We start from the raw sequence: 23321 nt of genomic DNA on the forward strand, positions 1-23321 counted from the left end.
CTAGCAGTTATATTCTTTATAAATACCTAGGAAAAATCTTTAGGGAATTTGCATTATGAAATATATTAGTATTACATGTTATTAGCATATCCATTTATGGAAGTGAATGTTTCTGAAATGAAAAAAAGTAATGTGTAAACAATTTATTCTCACAAATATTTTTCCCTTCAATTTTCTTTCCACTGCATAACATGAAGGAAATGCATTCTCAACTAGACAAGCAAGAAAAATAAACAAACAAAGAAGCCATTGACTTTGGTCAGGATACATTGGAGGAATTGGCAGGTTTCTTATGTGTGCTCCAGGGTATATATGCATGTATGCATGCATAGGGAGTTGGGTCAGATGATTCTTAAGGTCTCCTCTTGTTCTAAAATCCCATATACCCATGCAGAGCTATCCATAACTCTTTTTGAGTTGCCTGGGGGGTATTGAGAAGTTTGAGTATCTTGCCTAGGGTCAAACAGACCCTAGAAGGACTTGAACCATTAGGATTTGAACCTAATAATTTTTATAATAATTATATACCTATATAGTTCATTATTTGTATGTTATTTATATATATGTTATATCATTTGTAATGCATGTATGTTGTTATAGCTGTGTAATTGACAATTGATCTATTTTCAAATCTGTTGCCTGCAACCTTGCTTTTGAAATCAGACATAGACATGGGGAAAAATAACTTTCTAGACAGTAACAGGGTGTCCAATGGGTCACCCCTATCTTAGTTAATTTAGTATGTAAGAGAGTACCAGGAACAGCCACCAGAAATGGCTGATATTTGATACCTAGGAGGAAAATTTGTCAAAGGGTAAACATTAAGTTATGATATGGAGATAAAAAAAAAAAATTTGGAGTCCTGAAAAGGTCAAATGTCTGTCTCTAAAAATTCAGACAGACACTGCCAGGTTCAGATTATCTGTTTGCATCATTACTGAGGCTTAACAGAGTACTGCTGTTTAGATTGGTTTCAAAAACATTTCCATGAAATGGTGTCTGACTCATTCTTCTTCTCTTATTAGAACCTGAAGTACAGAAACCCAAAATAACTCTCCCCGCTATTGGAGACAGGAAACTGCAAGGACATTATGGATTTCACACTTACCTGTCCCATCCATACCTATCATTTGGACTAGATTTAAATTTGTCCTGTTAATTTAGGTCAAGTCATTCCCCTTGGCTACTCTGATGAGAGAAGCTCTTGTGCCTACAAGATATGTCAGCTTCTGCAGAGAAAGACTATGTTTCAGTGTTGACTCATCAGTCAGGACTAACCCTAATCAAAGTGGTAGAGTTTATTCAGAGTTTTCCACCAGTTGCTCTGTAGTTTTATGCTACTCAGTGAAGGCCCTTGAACTGTCCCCATAGTGCCCTACCTAAACTGATTTTCCTAGGAAGTACTCCAAAAACTGTACTTTGGTTTCAGCACGCCCCCCTGACCACATCCTCTAATGCAAATGTACCTTATAATAATAACAGTTAGCATTTTAACCAATCAATCAATAAGTATTTATTAAGAACCTACTACATGTGAGGCACCCTGCTAAGGGCTAGATACAAAAAAAAAAAAAAGAAAAAAAGAAAAAAAAGGTAAAAGATAGTCCCTGCCCTCAAGGAACTTACAATCTAATTTATATAGCATTTTAAGATTTGCAAAGTACTTTACATGTATTATCACATTTGATCCTCAGAAAAACCCTGGGAGTTAAGCACTATTATTATTACCATTTTTTTTTTCTATTAGAGACTGCTAAGTGGTGTAGTGAGTAGAGTGCTAGTCTTGGAGTCAGAAAGACCCAAGTTCAAATATGGCCTTAGACATTTAGTAGCTGTGTGACTTTGGGCAAATTACTTAATTGATGCCTTGGTTTCCTAAATTGTAAAAGAGGGATAATAAAAGTACCTATCTCCTAGATAATATTTGTAAGGGGCTTAGCATAGTGCCTGACACAGTAGGTACTTAATAAATGCTTGTTACCTTCCTTTCCATTCTATCAGTTCAACATTCTCCTTATTGTGCTATCATCTATTCCTAATCTCTCCATATTAACCATATGCATGAAACAAGACACTTTAAAGAAAAAAAGTTTTTTTTTCTGAAATCTAGGTTAAAATATCCCTACAGCATTGCTTTGATTTACTAGCTTACTAACCCTGTCTGAAAAAAAAAAAGAAGGAAGCATTATGGTTGCACAAAAGGCCATCACAAACAATGACTAATAAAAATAATAATTTGTATTTTCTAAGCACTTTAAAGTTTGCAAAATACTGTGTCATTTTTTTCTCACAATAACTCTAACAGGTAGGTGTTATTATTATCCCCATTTTATAGTTGAAGAAATTGAGACTGAGAGTTAAATTACTTGCCCAGGGTCACATTTGTAAGTAAGGGTTGGAGGCAGGATTTGAATTCAGGTCATCCTGACTCCAAATCCAATTATACTATCTTCTGGTCATCTAGCTTGGGTGTCCATTAAAGGTCATTAAATGTACTGAGGTGAGGGTATTTAGTGCCCTCAGTCACTATGAGAAAGCATGAGTCCTGAGTGATGAAGGGATGTTCATAGGGAAATTATGCTGTCAAAAGGAATGGGGGAGCACAAAGGATAGAAAGTTGTTTCTGGATTCTAGACATGATCCTTCCTAGAAACAATAATCACTGGCATTTTCATAGTGCTTTATGTTTATATTGTGTTATTTGATCCTTACAACAGCTACGTGAGGTAGATATGATGGGCATTGTCCCCATTTCACAGATGAGAAAACTGAGGCTGACAGTTTAAATAACTAATCTGTGGTCATGCAGCTGCCAAGTATCAATTGGTAGGATTCAAACCCAGGTTTCTCTCTCTGCACTGTGAGTTCAGTGCTCTTTCCATTATACTTTTAGACCACAAGGCCTCAGGAATTCCCTTGGGTCACAGACCCAGGGAATATCAGCAGCCTCTACCTAAGTTCTTTTCCTTTGCTAAAAAATGTCTGAAAAATGGATGATGATCTTTAAGGCTAGCTAATCTAATATGTCTATCTATGTTAATGGTTGAGCAATGGCTTAGAGTTTCTTAAAAATAGCTTATCTTTTCCAGGCAAGGCCTCCTAGAGGCACAACCTCTTAAGTCAAAACAATGACTCTCAAATAGTGAGATTCACAGAAATCTTAAGGAACAATAGGTTGGCTCTGAAGGGGGCACATTTAGGGACTTTCAATGTCCCTCAAATCATGAAAGTAGATAGGTATTTTTCTTTTCTTTTCCTTATTACTATTATTTTATTTTAAACTTAAATGCTAAAACAAGTACACAATAAGAAAAAAGACAAGAAACATAAACTTAAATACAAAATAAGAAAAAAAAAAGCAGATACTTTCCTCTCTCTGTACGTAGGACCAACTTACAATTAGAATTAGAATAGAAGAATTTAGGAAAATAAGGCTTACCAACTATAGAATTTAGACTAAAGACTACCACTTATTGACCGAAATTAAAATAAAAATTAAACTTTGTGAATGTTAAGGAACATTTTACGCTATTATAGTACTCTTTTCTTTCTCTCTCACTAAAACTTTTTTTTTTTTTAATAATAAAAATAAGTAATGGTGAAAACACTGTCCTGTCAGTTGAGGACATTGTGTGATAAAACTGAATCTGAGCAGATAGACACCATGTTACCAGAATCTTCCAAAGTGTGTGTGTGTGTGTTTTTTAATTTAACGTGTAACTAATTTCTTTTTATTTCTTCTTTTGGTTGAACAGCCTGTTCGTAATTAAAATGATAGCTGTATAAATAAATATATATCAACCATTGTAAATCTATTTTAATAATGATCATAGAATTTGTTCCACTTACTTTGAAGAGATCCCATTGGATTTCTTTCTTCCTTTCTTACAGAGCCAGCAAACTCTTGTGCTCATTTTTCTAAAATAAGATAAAATAAAATAAAATCACAATTTAATTAGGAATTTTTGAATGATTAAATATTTTGAGTTATTTTTGAAAATACAGAAATTACAAATACTTTAAAAAAGATCATTTCTTGAAGTAGTGGGGAGCAATTAAAGAAAAAAAAAAGGAGTTATAAGAATCCCTTGAAGAAATATTTCTAGAACTATAGAATTTAGGAATTGAATTGTATCATAGAGGACATTGATTCTAATATGCCACATAAGAAGGAATCACCTGCTTCAAAATCACTTACAGGTTAGTGGAACATCATTTGGCTCCTTTTTGAATGCTTCCATTGACAAAGAGATCACTAATTCATAAGGCAGTCAATTCTGTTTTTGTACAGCCTTTAGTTTTATATTATACTTTTGTATTAAGTTTTATATTTTATTTACATTATATTAATATTCTATTTACATTATATTTTAACTAAATTCTATATGTAACATAATTAAATAAAATATAAATGCAATATATTTTAATTAAATATATTGCATTTATTATATTTTATATTAAAATCCTCCTTTCTTCCTTTTAACCTCTTTCTACACATCCTAGATCTAAACTCTGGATCTACATAGAATATCATATCTTTCAATCATAAGATAGCCTTTCAGATATTTGAATATCATTACCATGTAACTCATTCTCTTCTTTAGGCTAAGCACCCCCAATTCCTTCAGTCATTCTGCTTATGACATGATTTCAGACCCTTTCCTGTGCTGGTCATCCTCTTCTGGACAAGCTTCACTTGTCTTAAATGTGGCTTGACATTAAGTCCAAATGTGGTGCAAAATAAAGTAGGACTCTTACAGATATTGACCTACAAAATATATTAAGGATGAATCCAAAAAAATGGAAATTTCTTTTTTAGGGAACTCAAAAAAGTATCTTAATGAGAATTTGTAATAAAATATTAATTTTAATAAGGAGGGCATACCTATGGTTGAACTATATTTCTGGAGTTCAAAACTATTTAGAAAGTCAGTTAGCTCACATAGGAAAAAAAGATGATTTTATTCCCAGAAACATATTCTTCAATAATTGTAATTCCAGATTAGTCTTTTTTTCAGGGTTTTTATTTGGTTTTTAATCGGATTCTCAGTGATATTGTCATTAACCCTGTGTGTGTGTATATATATATATATATACACACACACACACACACACATATGTGCGTGTGTGTGTGCACGTGTGTGCATGTGTATGCATGCATGTTAAGAGTAGCCAATGAAATGCATTTTTGGGCGGTGAAAGAACTGGTAGATGTAATTGTTGAGGCACTGTTAGTGATATCCACAAGATTACGGAAAAGAGGACGTGTGCCACAAGAATGGAGCAACACAACTGTAAAGATTTTCAAAAAAAGTTAAGAGAACAGAGTTAAACTACAGGCCATTGAACTTGATTTTGATTCCTGGGAAAATTCTAGAATGGATCATTAAAGAGATGTTTACCCAGCCATCTGAACCAAGAAAAGGACACACATGTTACAAAGAGCCAGCATCACTTCATCAAGAAGAGGTCATGTCAGGCTAACCTCGTTTCTCTCTCTCTCTCTCTCTCTCTCTCTCTCTCTCTCTCTCTCTTTTTACAGGATTACTAAGCTAATAGATGAGAGGAATGTTGTGGATACAGTTTACATGGATTTGAGTAAAGCGTTTTTTTTTTTTAATAAAGCATCGCATACTATTCTTATATATAAAATAGATACGGGTGAGATGATAATATAATCATAGAGATTCATGATTAGTTGGATGGCTGGATTCAAAGAGTAGTTGTTAATGGTTCAATGTCAATGTGGCAGAAGGGTCTTCAGTAGAATACCCCAGGGATTTATGTTTGACACTGTAGAGTTTAACCTTTTTGATAAATGGCTAAAGATAAAGGCAAATTTGGAGATGAAGTAAGCCTGAGTAGGCTAGCTATCTGTAGTTGACAATTGAGATGCAAAAGGATCTTGACAGGCTAGCACTGGGATGAATATGATGAAATTCAATAGGAATAAATGTGAAACCTTGTGCTGGAGTACAAAAATTCAACTTCACATAAGATGATGGAGGCATGGATAGATATCCATCTTTAAAAGATCTGGAGGTTGAAAGCTCAATATGAGTTACCAGTGTGATATTGCAGCAAAAAACAAACAACCAAATGCCAACTTGGGCTGCATTTAGGAAGGCATAGCTTCCAGAAAAAGGAAAGTGACCTAATCTGGAGTACCATGTTCATTTCTGCTATATGTTAAGGACATTAATAAATTGTAGTGTTCAGGGGAGGGAAATAAGGATGGTGAGTCCAAATCATATGAGAATACATTGAAAGAACTGAGCATATATAGTTTGAAGAGTAGAAGAAGTGATAGTTGTAACTGACATTTTGAAGGGGTGCCGCGAAGGAAGAATTAATCTTGTTCTCTCTGTTCCTAGTGGACCAAATGAAGACCACAGAGTGGAAATTGCAAAGAGGAAAGGAAATTGCAAAATTCAGGCTTGATTTCAGGAAAAGAAAAACAAACGATTTCCTGACAATTAGAGCTATCCCAAAGTGGAAGGGGCTGCTAAAATGGTGATTGAAGGTCTTCAGGCAGAGGTTAGAACATCATTTGTTGGTTATGTCGTAGTGGGGAATCCTTTTATATCTGACCTAGAAAAATTCTTCCGAACTCTCAAATTCTGAGATTCTAGGAAATGCTAGGGATATGGATGCATCAGATAGAGTCCTGTTTGTCAAAGAGCTATTAGGGGAGGAGGAAGCTATGTAGTAAAATAGATAATAATGCAAAATAGCATGTAAGTGCTAAATGGAAGGTATAGATAAGTGCTAAAGAAATGGAGATTAAATGATCACTATAAACTCAATTGATCCCTGAAGACTTGAAGAAGTGAGACCTTGGTTATTTCTTCTAATTGTATAGTAGGTAGGGATGTTTTGCAGGAGTCAGATTCATGGATGAGACTAGTCATTGACTAACCTTTGGCCAGTCAGTAACTCAGGCCCTTCCTTTAGAGACTGTTAAATGTCAAAGCACTTCTAGTACTCCTAGTCCTGCAAAGAGAGAAAAAAAATTAAAAGATTCTTTAAAGGGAATTTATTTTCATACAAAAATACAAGACATATGGTCCTCTGCAAGAAATGGGAAGATAACTCATGCGGAAAGATGAAAAAGGGCCAACTGCCAAATGTATTAAGATCAAGTTTTCATAAACATGCGATTGTGTTGAGAGCTTGTTTGACATATCATCATTCAGAGGAAACTGCCAGCAAGTCATGTGCAGCTATGGTGCAGGTGTAGGCTAGTTTACTGACTAATCTTGGTCCTGAAAGGGAAAACAAAATGATTAAACATATCTCCCTCTTCAGAAGATAAATGGGGGTCAAGAGGTGCAGAATGTTACATATTCTATCAGATAGGCAATATCAGGATCAATGGTTCAAAGATTCCATTTCAGAATCATAAGCTTATCACTGGTCAGAAATTAGGAATCTCTTTGAAAATAAGTAAATAAATTTTAAAAATTTGCAAACAATTTTTGATTTCTCAAGTATGTTTAAGTTACTGTGTTAGATACTGAGGTGGTATTAGGATATTAATAAAACAAAATTTATGTTCTAGAACTTAGAGTGTAGTTAAGCAAATAAAGCATTTAAATACATAATTATAATACATAGTTAAAAAAAAGACACATGCATCCTGCAAGCCTACCCTATCTAGAATTGTTCACCAATTCCACATAAACACAATATTAAGTAAAACAGCATCACAAGAGTAAGGGTTAAAATTCACTATATACGCACATGCAGTAAGCGTATGATGGTGGTAAGCTGGCTGATGCTGCAGCTCTGCTGTGGCTCAAATGGGAGCTTGCATCATTTCTGATCCTCTGATTTGCTTCTTATGTGATCTGATAAATAGGCTGTGGTGGAGATTTGCAACATGTCTATTTACTTGGCTGCTTGGGAGTATGAACAACCTTAAGAATACAGCTGTCAGAGTGAATAAGTTTGAGGTAGAGTCACTTGTAGGACTTTACCCCTCAGCAGTACCTTGCGAGACTATGCAAGCATATAAAAGCCAGTAGAGGGCTCTTGGTCATTGCTGGTTTTATCACTCCTGCAGACCATCTACTTCCCTGGGTTGAGGGCTCTTTAGAAATCCTACTTTACGAAAGAGTGTTTGACTCCTCAGGGTCAAGGCTTCTGAAACTGTAGGAAACCCACACTCTTTTCTTTTATGCTGTGAATGTTGATCATTCAACTCATTAAGTGCTTACTTTGTGCCAGGTCATACGCTAAGAGCTGGGGATAAAGAGAAGAGCAAAATTTAAAGAAATAAACCAAAAACCCTAAAACAAAACAACACAGTTCCTGCTCTCAAGGAATGTACATTCTACCAGGGAGATAAACATGAAAAGAACTAGCTACATACAAGATATATATATACAGAGTAGATGACGGTCATCTGAAAGGGAAAGCATTAGCATATAGGCATACTGGAATAGGCCCGATTCCTAGCTGTAGTGAGAGGTCACTAGCCCTTTACTTAGTTGCTGTGACCTTTGTCTTCCTTAGAAAGTATGTGGCATAGACCCAATTGTTTTATTTGCTATTAGACGTTGGAGGTCTCTAGAGTCTGGATTTTGAGTTAGCCAACCCATCAATTCAGTCATCATTGATAAGCTGAGTGTAAATGACAGAGAGAATGGCGATGTAGTCTACAAATGTAGGGGGAAGTCAATGACAGCCACTTCTGTGGGTAAAGATGTCTCTTCCTTTACATTTGAGAATGAATTTAATACTACCAGATGCTGGGTACAATTTAGGTCCATGAATCCACACATAACCAAAAATCAGAATAATGACACAATTAGCTATCCTTGATCAAATGGATTATTCTCTCAGATTTATCATGAGATCCCTCAAATCCATCTTGATTTACTATTATTAGAATTTGAGAGGAGGTCAAAGAACACAACAGTCTTGGGCAACCATTCCTAATATGAAGGCTTAGCAACATGGGAGGATGTGAAGGGAAATGACAGGCAAAAGGGAAGGCAATGATCCAGGAACAGCAAAAGGGAAAGGAACTAGGAAACTCAGAAACACTGAATAGGGTAGAAGTTAAGTCAGTCAGTCAGTAAGATGAGAATCATTAGGTGCTTACTCTGTGCCAGGCACTACACTAATCAATGGGAATACAAAGAAAGGCATAAAACAAACAGACAAAAACAGTTCCTGCCCTCAAGGACTGTACATTCCAATAAGGGAGACATGTAGCAACAATTTACCTCTAAGAAGATGAGCTACAGAATCATAGAATTTTAGAGTCTGATGGGGCCTTTTTAATCCAATCCACACTCCCAGAAGAATCTCTACTACAACATACTTAATAAGTGTGCAACCAGTTATTGCTTGAAGACGTTCAGTGGGTCAGAACCCAGTACTTCCCAAGACAGCCCATTCCTCCTGTGGATACCTTGAATTGTTCAGAAATTTTTCCTGACATCAATTCTGAATTAGCTCCTTTGCAATTTCTAACTTTTGCTCCTAGTTCTGGAGCCAAAGAGAAGTTGGCACATGTGTGATAGTTAATTTTTTTTCCTTCATGAACCCAAAGGGAAAGGACAACATCCCTTAAAATACAAGACATGGGTTGGCATACCCTGTATCTGTGGAGATGCTTTAAGGCGGGTGGCAAAGCACAGACCCCGATATACTTGGCTGGCCATATCCCTAAATTCCATTGAATATAAATTAGAAACAAGGCTATTTAGGCTATTTGTCAAAGCCAGGACTTATACTCTTGATCATTAGACTGTACTACCTTGTTCTGGAGAAGTCAAAGTGATTGCATTATGCCACAAATATGAATTACAGCTCAGGAAATTGGGACAGTGTCATTAATATAGAAAAATTCTTTCATAGACAGTGTCCTTTTGTGGGTTTCAGAGCCAAGGTGATTAATCCTATATATTTAACAGGTGGAAGAAAGGAAGAAAGGACATGCATGGGTGGAAACCCTTTCTATCTGATGTGGCTATGGCTCAGCAGAGTACAATTTGATGTAGCCTGGCCTATTTTGTGTATGGAAACAACCAGCCTATGTTGTGAAAATGATTCTCATCTTCGCTAATTAGCACATGCTTGCAAATGTCTGGCTGAGCTTTTCTCCTGCTATTCTCATAATAGGTAGAGCTAGAAAGGTAGTCTGTGGCAATTGTGATAAGCTCTTGCTAGTTCGTAAGTGGGAAAAGAGATAATTTTGCTTTTTAACTCAGTGAGTCCAACATTTATTAAACACCAAGTATAAGCAAAATGCTATGTGTGGCACTGAGGATAGAAATACAAGGATAAAAAAATAAATAGCTGCTGCCTTCAAAGAGTTTAGAGAAGGCTTAGCCTGGGAATTTACATCTTTGAGGGAAGTTAGGCATTTCATAGGGCAGTTTTGAGGAGAGAATGTACCCTGAGTATGGAGGATACATTGTTCAGAGGTATGGAGATGTGGTATATGAAATTTACTGGCAGAGTGTGCAGAAAGGAATAATATGTGACAGATCTCCAAAAATGGGTGGCAATCATACTGTGGAGAGTTTTAAGTGCCTGTGTAGGGGGTTTGGGTTTTATCCTGGATATAATAGCAAAACGCATTGAAGATTATGAGGAGGGAAATGTCTTGGTCAGAATATTGATCTGACGGATACTTGGAGGGTGGAATATAGAGGGAGAAACTGGAAGCTGGGAGACCAACTAGGAGATGATTATAACAATTGTTGGGAGGGGAGCTAAAGGCCATGGCCAATAAATAATGCATTTTAAAAGCTGTATTTGAACCCATATTTCTCCTGATTACAACAATAATTTTTTTTTCTTTTTTACTGCCCCATTCTGTTTTTTACTAAAGAGAAGGGGCCAGGGCAGAACTTTTGAGAATATCTGTACTTTTTGGACAGGAAATGGATAATGATATAACACCAGAGACAGATAGAGTGTTCAAATAGATAGATTGAAAAACTGTAGAGCAGTGTAATGGAAACCAAGAAGGAGATAATATGCAGTAGAAAGGGCAGTCTCAAGAGCTAGAGAATGGTCTAGCAGGATAGGACTGGGCAAAGGACACTGGAGTTTTTAGTTAAGATGTCATTGGTGACCTTAGAAAGAACAATTTCAGAATCACAGAATCTGAGAACTGAAAGAGATTTTAGCAGCTATGTAGTACCACTCACACACAAAAGAAATCCCCACTAAATGATACCCAACAAATGATCACTTGACTTCTGATTAGAGACATTTGAGAAGGAGGAACTTCACTGGGAAATGCTGGTGGGATTAGAAGCCTGATTTCAAAGGTGTGAGACATGAACAACAGATAAAGAAATAGAAACAACTTCTGAGTATAGCTATGAAAGGGAGAAGAAGAAATGAATAATTTACAGGAAATGCAAGGCCAAATGAAATTATTTGTAGGGATGGGAAAAAATCTAAACTTGCTTATAGGAGACAGTGGAGGAATGATTGAAAGGGCAAGAAGTTGGGAGGGATGGCAAAGCATGGAATCAAGGAGTGGTTGTGGTTGGACTTGGTAAGGAGCAGGATCATGTCTTTATCAGAGACTATAATGAAAGGAAAAAAAATGAAGGATACCATAAAGTAGATTTTGAGGTATGCAATAGGAGAGAAGAGGGAAGTCATGGCTGATAGTCTCAATTCTCTCATTAAAGCAGGGGCAAAATCCTACTCAAATTTTCTGGTAAATAGAATTAACATATATTAATATTTCAATGGATCAGTGATCTCATTCATCTGGATATTCCCTCTCCCAGTGTAGATCATTACCCTTCCATAACTTCTCAAGATGTGTGATTCTTGTCCATGTCTTTCCAAGAATCACCTATCAGAAGATTTTACATGACATACTAGAAGTCTTCCTCTGGTCCTTTTAATATTTCATAGCTATCAGTGCAGTATTTGGACTGTCCATCTGTTTCCCCTTACTCTCAGTATAAGACAGGTCCACATAATTTTTTTTGCATTCAAATAATTTATACTGTCTTTATGTGACATTACCCGTTATAATTCTTTAATATTTCAAAAGATTTGTGATTTTGTTAGTGTGAGTATGTCCTCTACTTTGGTATCACACTACAGCCCCGTTCCTCATAGTCTCCATGAGCTGCTATCTATGAGTGAAGAAAAGTCATCAACTAAAGAAAATTACCCTTTTTGAAATTAGGATGGTTCTTAGTAAAGTACCCTAAATCTAATACTTAATCAATAACTGGATTTTATACCTTTTTTAGAGAGGAAAAGATCTTATATTGACAAAAATATAAAGGTCTCATATTGATAAAAATGGAAATGAAAGGGATGCTCATTAATTGTAGAGTGGCTAAATAAGTTGTGGTATAATAGAATATTATTGTGAGGAAATAAGGAAATAATTTTCAAAGTCATATGTAAAGACTTGTACAAACTGATGCAGAACAAAATAAGAAAATCAGAACAATTTATACTATAACATCAATATTACAAAAAGAATTTGGAAGACATATATTACATATATTATCTCATATAATCCTCACAACAACCCTGAGAGGTAGGTGCTATTATTGTCTCCATTTTATGGTTGAAACTGAGTCAATGGTTAAGTGACTTGTCTAGGGTCACATAACTAGTAAGTATCTAAAGCTGGATTTGAATTCAATTCTTCTTGACTCCAGGTCAACTGTCTATACATTAAGCTATTTAACTATCTATTTAAATCTGCATAAAATGAGGAGGAATGAAATAAGCAAAACCAGAAGAGCCATATCTACAATAATGGCAACACTGTAAAAATAAACAACTTTAGAAACTGTAAGAACTCTGATCAATGCAATGACCATCCATAATTCTAGAGGATTTAGGATGAAGCCTGCTACCAACATCCAGACAGAGAAGTGATGGATTCAGGGTATACAATGATATATATACATACATACATATATGTATGTATATAATATATATATATATATATATCCAGTGTAAGTATTTGTTTTACTTGACTATCCATATTTGTTATGAGGAATTAAGTTTTTTTCCTTTTTTCACAAATAATATCAAAGAAAGAAATTAGATTTCTGTTAAAAATAATTTTATTTTAAAAAGAAATTTAAAAATAAAAGAGTTTGAAATTGGTTGGCATAGCTTTTGAGAACAGAGTGGCCTCTATTGCACAAGGAACCATTAATATAAGAATTCACAGTAGAATAGAGAACATATAGTGCATTATTCAAAAGGAAGAGAAAATAATCAGTGGAAAATATTCTGGAATTTAAATAGATAAAAAAAAGAGAAAATGGTTGCTGAAGTAGAAATGATGGTAACTGTAGGGGAAGTGACTCTTCTATTTCAATGTTCATGATATAGAAGAGGGAAAGGAGGTGATAGTCTGATACACCCTTATGATTTGGGGATATTGGATTAAAAACAGTTTGGAGAAAGGATAGATATGATACCATGGCCTAAAATCATTCAAGGGATGTTGACCTAAAAGGGGTGGGGAGATCTCAAGAATGAAATTCTGATGAAAGGACTATAAATTATTCCAAAGAACAATAAGAAAGAGTAGCCATTTATAGGGACAAATATAAACACATAAAGAACTCCTCAATCAACCAGTATGGAAGGAAAAAACCCCAGAAATGTGCAGAGTTGTAAACAAATAACTATGGATGACTACAAAAGTGTCAGAATACTATCAGGATTGTTATAGCTCAAAAGTTGCTGGCTCAAGAGTGAATCTTAAAAACAAACAAAAAAAAAGTATTTTGTTTTGTTTTAAATGTAATAGAGGAATGGCCAATGAGGACCCAATCCTCAGAGAATGGCCAGCTATGCTCTTCCTAGTGGAGTATGTATAATAGAGTATGCATATTTTCTGCCTGTTGTCAAACTAACACATGGAACTTTGTGCAGCCAGTTTCTAGCTGTGAGTAAACAAGGAGTCATGAGTGAGCATGTCATGATGAATTGTCATCTGGTTAGCTGAGGAGCAAGAAGTATTAATCACTCAAGAGACGCTTAGTTGGAACTAAATGTGCATGCAACAGGCTGTCTTCTCTTCTCTGGGTGCTTTTGAGTGACGAGAACTACTTGCCATAAGATGCCTGGTGGAGGAGCTGTTTCCCCATCATGTGCCTTGAACATATGATGTTTCTTTAATGTTTATTTTTTCTTGATCTTAGGGTGAATACGTGTCTGGAGACTGGATGGAATAGGTTATGACCTTGTGAGCTTTGAAAGGAAGTGCCATCAGAGAGACCCTCAGTGGAATCAGTAACATAGATCACTGGAATTGGCAGCAAGCAACAGTAGCTAAGTCTACTAAAGAATCAGCCCTGAGGAGTGACTTGATTGGCCTAATCAATCAATCCATCAATAAACATTTATTAATTGCCTACTATGTGCCACATATTGTACTAAGCACTGGGGATACAAAAAGAGGCAAAAGACATTTCATGCCCACAAGGAGCTTAAAATCTAACGGGGGAGATAACACGCAAAGAAATGTGTATGTGTGTCTGTGTGTGTGTGTGTGTGTGTGTGCATATATATATATATATATACCTCAAGTTATTTGCAGGATAAATATAAAATAATTAGTAAAGGGAAGACACTAGAATTAAGAGTGGTCAGTAGTAGGCTGTTCTAGGGAGCTAGCACAGATGAGCAAGAGAATGCCTCACTTTGAAACAAACTTAGTGTGAACTCCTTTAAGGGAGAAAAAACTCTGAAAGCCAGGGTTCAGAACGTGTCCTTCAGCAACACATTCTCTATATGTACATTTAAGTTTCAAGGCTGAGCCCATTTCCCCCAGCAGATGACTGTATATAAAAGGGAAAGTGTACCCCCAGTTTGAGGGATATTTTTGTCACTTTTGTTCTTGCTATACCTTTTCAGTAAGTACTCTTTTATAGAAGCTAATTAGCATCAATTGGTTAATCCATATTGTAAGGATCACACCAGATGGAAGGTTGTAGATGATAGTGTTACAAAGTGCAGTAATCCCTCAGTATTACTAGATAATAGGACTCTGAGGGAAGAACTAGTCAGCCTCCTTCTGTGGACATAACCTGATAAATCAGTGCAAATTGGGAGAGTGAACCCAGAAAAGATGCTGTGATTAAGTTATAATAAAGAAAAGAAGATGAAAGCAGGGATACTTCTGCAGCTAATGACAATAGATGGTAGAAAGAAGAGAGAATTACTGAATTCTGGTTTTGTTTACACTACCAATAAAAATGATCTTTAGAATTGGAAAGATAGAATAAAATTTGACTACAAAGAATTGAAAAAGCATAAATCAGATAGTAAGAATATATATATATATATATATATACATACATATACATTCAATGGATTCATGTCAACAGAATTAGACAAACTACATTTCATGATTGGACTAGTGCAGATCCACTGTCAATAATCTTTCAACATGGGGGCAGCTAGATGGCGCAGTAGATAGAGCTTTTGCCCTGGATTCAGGAAGACTTGTGTTCAAATCTGGCCTCAGACACTTGACACTTACTAACTGTGTGACCCTGGGCAAGTCACTTTACCCCATTGCTTCGGCCCCCCCCCAAATAATAATAATCTTTGAACATTCATGAAGAATAGTTTAGGGAATGTAGTACTAGAGTTGGGTAAATACTTTTCCATTTTTCAGAAAGGGACTTTAAGTTTGTATAGAATCAGCCAGTGAGCTTAGATTTTGATTCTTGTCAACATTTTGGGAAACATAATTAAAAGGATAATTGGTGAACATTTTGAAAGGTAATTGATGACCAGTAGGAGCCACCATGAGTTCACTGAGAAAAGGCCACACCAGACTACTCTCATTTCCTTTTCTGACAGAGTTGTTAGACTGGTAGATCAATTACAGATGTATTTTTGAATCACAAGTAATTTGATGTCTCCTTATTTCAAACTTCCCATTTATTATTATTTTAAAAGACTCTGTAATTCTTCTAATTACTCAACTTTTCAATCTTGGAGTTACTATTGATTCTTCCATCTCCCTCAACCCTCATATACCATCAGTTGCAAAATCTCATTGCTCCTACCTCCACACCATCTCTCAAATCTATCCTCTTCTCTCCATCTGACTTCTGTCTTCATCACCTCTTACCTGGACTATTGCAAAAGTCTCCTAATTGGTTTTCTTGCCTCCAGTCTTTCTCAATTGACAATCTGTATTCCTAAAACATAGTTATGACCATGTTATCCTCCTGTACTCAAAAATATTCATTGTCTCCCTATTATAAAATCTAGGATAAAATTCAAACTCTTCAGCATAGCATTTAAAATCCTCCACAAGCTGATTTTTACTTTTGTTTGCAGCCTTCTGACTCCCAATCCAGTACTCTATCCACTACAACAACATATGGAGGCTACAGAGGCACATTTATTCTCAATATACGGACAGCCTTACTGATATTTAGAGCTTTTGAAAAGTAGAACTGACTACTTTAGAGAGGTAATGAGTTCTGTAACCTGAAGGTTTTCAAATGGAGGCACTAAAATTATAGTGACATTAAAAAAAGATTTGGGAAACACTTCTAGATCTTGCGATGTCCTGAAATCATCCTTATGTGTATCAGTTATCATTGTATCACATAGTCACTGTAGAAATTATAGGAAATTACACTGTCATTGCATTGCCCTATAAAAGTTACCTTTTTAAAGAAATCCTGAAAAAAAAACCTAGATTTTTCACTTGTCTGCTTTTTCTTTAAGTATAATTGAAATTTTTGTTAAAGTTTTAATTGAAATCAAGATCAAATTATTTATATCTCTTGATTTTTTACACTAAATATGTGAGATCTTATTATGGTCATTTCAATTCAGTAAGTATTTATTTGTGCTTAGTACTGTGATAAGGGTATGTGATTCTAACTGTAAAAAACAGAGTTGTCATGAAAAATTCATAAGATCTTCTAATCAAAGTAACAGCCCAATACTAATCTTGCATCTTATTCTTTTTGATTTTTTTTTAATGATGGAGTAAGTCAAGAGGTCAGAGGTCTTACATAAGTTTTATAGATGAATTTTTTCATTTATTTCTTTAGTCAAAATATGTGATTTTTTCACTGTAAAGAACTTCAGTGTAAGTTTCCAGTGATGGAAGCTCCCCCTGTTGAATCAGATCAGCAAGTCATTTGTAAGCTAGAGACTTAAATAGTTGTCCAAGGCACTCACTTAAGTAATATGTCCCTGGTTGCATGGATAGGAAGTTTTAGAGGGAGGATTTGAATCCCTGACTCCAAGACTAGACTTTGCTAACTCTAACTCTCGGATGATTTAATAATGAAATGAAATATTATGGTAAATAGGAATTGGGTAACATATAAGAATTTTAAATTCATACTTTCTTTCAAATAGGCAAATGGGGATACCTGTGCAAAGGTACTATTTTAAAATTCAGTGAACCGAAAAGTCTTTTTCAATATCCACACAACAAAATTATTTGAGATCATTAGCTCAGAAAATGTTGATTAATCTGAAACCATATCTTTGCTCTTTCCCGGATTTTGCTCTGTAACCTTGAAGTGAGAATACGGTATCTTATGAAATCTCTGAAAGTCGTGGTCAAATGTACACACACAGTGAGAAATTGATTTATCCATTGCTTCACAATGAAAGGAGGTCTAGGATAATCTTTGGAATTTTATATGACAAGATGAAGAAGTCAATTCTTAAGCTGAGGAAAAAAGATTTTTTAATAGGAAAGTTGAGGGAAAACAATAGAAATTAAAATAATGACACTTATAAGCAAAAGTGGTTAGAAATTTGCAATACTGGCTGTCGATACTAAAGTAATAACAAGAGAAAGAATGAAATTTTCAACATTCACATTCAAATCTTTTAAGAAATTTATTATAAAATAAAGATACTGAAATAGATTCTATTTTTCCTTTAAGCAATTCTAAAGAAATCTAACAGTGGGCATTTTATTAACTGACAAAATTTCTTCCAACATTACTATTCTATAACTGAAGTTACACATTGTGGTTTTGTAAACTCTTGAGATCTTTTGATAGTTTTCTGGGATTCAGTTTTCCTATTAATGACTTAAATTATGTATCTTCATAAATTTTTTATGCAGCTTAATCGTATCCCCAAAATTATAGTCAAATAAGTAATTGCTAAAAACTGTTTAAACAAAAACTAAAAATTTATCCAAACTCTTTATAAAGCTCAGATTGAAAAAAATAAAAGTTCAAACATACTATTCAAGATAATAAAATGTATAATAGCTACCTTAACTTGTGAATATACTCACCAAACCTCAAATCAACACTATATTTTCCCTTCATATTGGCTTATATGATATGTGGAAACGTTCCATTGACCTAAAAATAAAAAAAAAATAAAAATAATACTAATAAAATAGGTCATCGTGTGCTTCCTGGACAACACATATTTGGCAGTGATTTCTATAAATACCCTGACCAAGGGTTTAAGGAAATGATTTTTCCACTTCATAAATGCTGGATTATGGTTAGCTTTATTTAAGGTTCATTAACTCCTTAGTTAGCATTTTAATAATTTTATATATCAATTTTCCAAAATTTCTGCTTCATGGTTTTATGAGTTTTGTAATTATATTTGACAAAGCATGCCTATATTACTCTGACTTTTAATTTTTCCTTCTTCCTCTTCCTTCTTCTTAAATGAACTTCATGTATAAATTTGAAAACCCAAGTAGAAAATATTTAAAACCTCTTTCTGCTCACATAACAATTCTTGACTATAACATATATTCTTGTTACTCACTTGAAAGATTTTAAAAAGTATCTAGTAAGTCTAAATCTTGCTGTGAAGATGTCAAATGAGGATAGATTTGGATGCATGTAATATCAGAAATGTTCCTTTGATCTTTTATATTTATTTGAGTTTACTTTGAAAAGTTATATTTATATAAACCCTAAATAAATCTCCCATATTCAGGTCTTTTTAGTTGCAGGATAGGGAATCTAGAAAGTCTTCCTATGATGTATTGTGCAAAGGAGTTGGATTTATTCTATTTCATCAGACAGGGGAGAACCAGGAACAATGGGTAGAAACTGCAAAGGTGAAAATTTAGTTTTGATGTCAGGAAAAACAAACAAACAAACAAAAAACTTCTTAGCAATTTGAGTTATACCAAAGTGTAAAATAATGCCTTGGGAGATGCTGGGTTCTCCTCCAGGAATACCTTCAAGCAGAGGCTGGATAACAACTTAGTGGATTTGTTATCTGGGGTTTCTTCTCGACTGTGGGTTAAATTAGATGGGTGCCGATAGCTAATATTCTATGATTCTGTGTGATTCTATGTAATTAACCTTTTATTCTAGATGTAAGAGATACATTTTTAATTCTTACATTTACCAATTCTAATCCCAAATTAGAAGAAAAATTCTGAAGCAAATGACATTTTATTTGCTGTAATATATAGCATTTTTGTTATTTTAAACTGTAGTGGTATATAGTTGAGCTTGCACAGAATGTGAAGGAATGAAGGCATTCCATGTAATCAAGCTCAACAGATAAAAAGGAACCCTCAAAATTATCCACAACTGGAATCAATGTGACTTTTAAAACCTTGAAACAGTCTGGAAATGGCTGATTTTTCAAAACAGTTTTGGAATGGCTAATTTACTGAAAATGTCTCTTTATCTGAACACACGCGCGCACACACATACTCTTTCTCACTCAGAACACATAAAAAAGAAAGAACATACTATACCCTGAAACTGCAGTATTTCTCTTTGCCCAATGAAGAACCTTCATTTATTGTTGGTACTTGGCCAAAAAAAACAGATCTTGCTATTGGTGATGTGAATTTCATTTTCAGCAAGTTCAGCCTAGACCAGGCAAAGATGAATGTCTTCTACCTTTTTTTTTTTCTTCCTTAGAAGAAACCTGTCTACCCTTACAGTAAAAGTTTCTGTGTCTTAATGTGAAAGACTGGAAATCAACAACTACTAGTACTTGTTTATATGAAGTAAACATTCAGCTACAAGGCATTTAACAATCATTGTGCAGTCTGATACTTACAAATATGTCTTGCTGTGCAGAACATGTTATTTAATTGCTTCTGCTTCCAGGAATATTCACAGTGTCAGGTTTTGAAATTCCACAAGACATGCAGACTTCTCTTTTGTTTTTCTCTTAAGAATACTTTCCTTTCTCTCTGAGTACCTTTTCGGTATACTAAGCTACTGCATGAATCCTCTGTTTTACCCACACACAACACACAAGCCTGTATTCTTCTGTATCTATGCAAAATGAGGCTCTATTGAATATGAAAAGTAGTTCTGAAGGACTCTGATACATCACTGATAAAAGGACTTTGATCTAACATGATCAGACCAACTGAAATGGTCAGATTAACAGAAGCAACGCATATTTTTTAAATCAGATATTTTATGAGTAATATTTTGTATCTTCTAGTTATATAAATTGTGTATCTAAAAGTTAAGACCTTTTTTTGAAAAGATAATGAAGCACAGTTCATGAGGTGCCTACTGCTGTACCTCATTTCCTGTAAAACGAGTACACATCACACAATACTAGGGGACCTTGTAAAATTAGCTAGTCAATTATTTAAACTGTAGGCTTTAAACTTAGGGTTATCTCAGGCTCCTTAGAATGCATATAATCATAATATGTGTCAGTCATTGAAACTTCAACAAATTTATACGTCCTACCTTAGTTTTATAAAGGAACTTAAGAGTTATGCAGTCTAATCTCCTCCTCAAAGAAGGAATCCTTGAATCATAGAATATTAGCACTTTTCACTAGTATATTTACCATTTAGAAGAAACCTTAGGGATAATATAGTCTAATCTTCTCAATTTTAAGATAAGAAAATAAATATGGAGAGAGGAAGTAAATGTGTCTAAGGTCATGTGGCTGATGAATGGTATAGATTGTACCGTACCCCAAATCTCTTGGTTCTCAGTCTGGTGGCCATTCCACTGTAACATATAAATTGATAGGCTTGCTAGAAGTCAATCCAACCTTTTCACAAATACTTTCAGTGACAGAATGGTCATTAACTCAGAAGGCAGCCATTCCATATTTTTTATATTTCCTATGGTTAGAGTTCTTCCTTATTCTGGGATAAAGTCTGCCCGCTGAAATATTATTCCATTAGTTCTAGTTCTGCCTTGTCTAGCTAAAATAGGTTGTTTATACTTTCTTCCATATACAAACTGTTCAATATTTGAAGAATTTCCTTTCAGTCCTCTCTCCTTCAGCTTAATTTTTACCATTTCTTTCAATTGTTCCTCATGTTTCTTATTTTCTAAACATTTCAACAATTTTCTTGCCTTCTTCTGTATGCTCTCTGTTTGGGTAATGTCTTAAAATGTGATGCCCAGAAATGAAGAAAGTATTCCTGGAGGAGTCTCTCAGTACAATATGATTAATGCTGCCCTCGATCTGGATGCTCTATTTCTAAAAAACTACGTGGTATAACGGGAAGAACAGCAGATTTGATTTGAGGCAGATAATTTAAATCTTAGTCTTGACTTCATCTTGGCTGTTAAAATTATTGTCTACTCCACTAAATGTATTCCTCTTGTCAATTTCCCTATTTTTGATAGCACCACCATTCTCCCAGCTCAGTAAATATTGAAACTTTCCTCTTTCTTATACTCCAATCAATTGCCAAATCCTGGCCATTCTATTTCTATAACGTTTCTGGCTTCTCACACAGATACTCTCCTTATTCAAATCACTTCTTACCACTCACACAGGCACTTATAATCTCTCATGTGGACTATTACAAAAGCTTTCTACTGATCCCCGTGCTTCTTGCCCTAACACAGCTGCTAAAATAGTATTCCTAGACTTTTGGTTAGATGGAAGTGAGAGAGCAGAAGAAATCTCAGATCCCCAATATTTACCACGAGAATAGAAGCAGAACTTCCAATGTTTTTAAAAGGGCTATCAGGGAAAAGATAGGGTAACCAAAAAGAATAGCCTCTCAGAAATTGGAAAGAGACAATAAAAACAAATAATTAATGAAAAAATTCTAATACAGTGAATTAATATTATGAGTTAAAAGAAAAAGAATAGATACCATGAGGGGAAAAATGACCACAGAAACAAAGTTGGAATTTTTACAAGATCCATCAAATTGGGTAATAACCAATGTAGGGGAATATAAGAGGAACTGAGGTTGGTAAAAAATGGATTTGACACTAGGAGAGAGAGAGAGAGAGAGAGAGAGAGAGAGAGAGAGAGAGAGAGAGTCCTGTCCTCAGTTAAAAAAAAGAACAAGATAAAATGATATTGAAACTTAAAAGTGTGTAGTGATCTGAAGAAAATTTAAATTAAAAAAAACATCGAATTAATGAGAAATTTAATTATTCTGCTGTGTTATATTGTTGTGTTGGCTGTGAAAGAGCAGCCAAAATTAAAAATGTATAATCCAAAGAAAGGCAAGACAATCGATGACTTGGTCAAATTGCTTTTATTTACTTCAGTCATTAGGTATGCTCTCCATTACTCTGTTCAATTTACTTCACCTTATTACTTAATAGACATGGGAAAAGTCCCTACTTTGATTCTCACAAAACACAATGGAAATCACCTAAATTCTCTGAGAGATGCAATAAAGAATGTCCCACTCAAAGTTACATTCAAACTACCCAAAATAATCTTACCATATCAAGATGGCAGGAACATTGATTACGGATCAGAGGTCTGAGGGATAGGGGTGCAAGGAGTTGAATATGGGCAAAAAGGCCACACAGTTATGGGCAATGATGGCTGGGACAAGAGGCTACCTTCTGGAGAAGTTGTGGTTGATTTCCTCTGGACTCCAGGAAGCTGGAGGCTCATAGTGTAGTTTCACTCAAATTTCAGATCATTATCAGTGTGGACTTTTCTGGTTCTGTTTTGTCTGGACTGAGACTAAGTTTCCACAGCAGCAATGAATCATTCTTTCATGATCAAATGGCAAAGTGGGCTCAGCATGGCCCACTTTTAAGAGGAACTTGACCAATCAGCTTCTTTCCTGATGTAATAGGTGGTCAAGGTTGTTTGTAAAAATATATGAATATATTGATGTCACACATCAGAGTAACTCATGATAAACGGATCTTGCCATCCTGACCAGTACAAAAATGTCATTTGGTCAAGGCAACCATGCAGGCTCATCACAAGTATTAGGTTGTCAGACTTACACTTTCCAGTTATTTACATATTCATGTTCTTAGAATATTCATACTCATTACAAATTCATGAGGGAGCTACTCATGTCAGAAGTGCAACTATGTCAGAGACAAAAGCAAAAGCAGAATAAGCGATCAGTAAAAAGGATGAAAGGATAAGTCACCCAG

General features: G+C 34.9%; 1 protein-coding gene across 5 annotated transcripts in view; it reads right to left on the reverse strand.

Annotated features, from left to right (window-relative positions):
- The window catches only part of RGS13 (regulator of G protein signaling 13), a 42907-nt gene that overhangs the window by 14623 nt on the left and 4963 nt on the right, over positions 1-23321 (reverse strand). Inside the window, exons 2-5 of one of the 5 annotated variants that reach the window (XM_027843372.1) lie at positions 18269-18338; positions 16115-16184; positions 6920-6993; positions 3850-3918 (exon numbers count right to left, since the gene is read on the reverse strand). In XM_027843372.1, coding sequence (XP_027699173.1) covers positions 3850-3914 — 65 coding nt within the window. In that variant the 5' untranslated portion in view covers positions 3915-3918; positions 6920-6993; positions 16115-16184; positions 18269-18338. Of the gene's footprint in view, positions 1-3849; positions 3919-6919; positions 6994-7743; positions 7882-16049; positions 16185-18268; positions 18339-23321 lie in introns of those variants that run through there. The other 4 variants (XM_027843370.1, XM_027843373.1, XM_027843369.1 and 1 more) reach the window with 4 other exon arrangements.

The sequence above is a fragment of the Vombatus ursinus genome, unplaced genomic scaffold (genome assembly GCF_900497805.2).
Source record: "Vombatus ursinus unplaced genomic scaffold, bare-nosed wombat genome assembly UNPS02014909.1, whole genome shotgun sequence".
NCBI classification, from domain to species: domain Eukaryota; kingdom Metazoa; phylum Chordata; class Mammalia; order Diprotodontia; family Vombatidae; genus Vombatus; species Vombatus ursinus.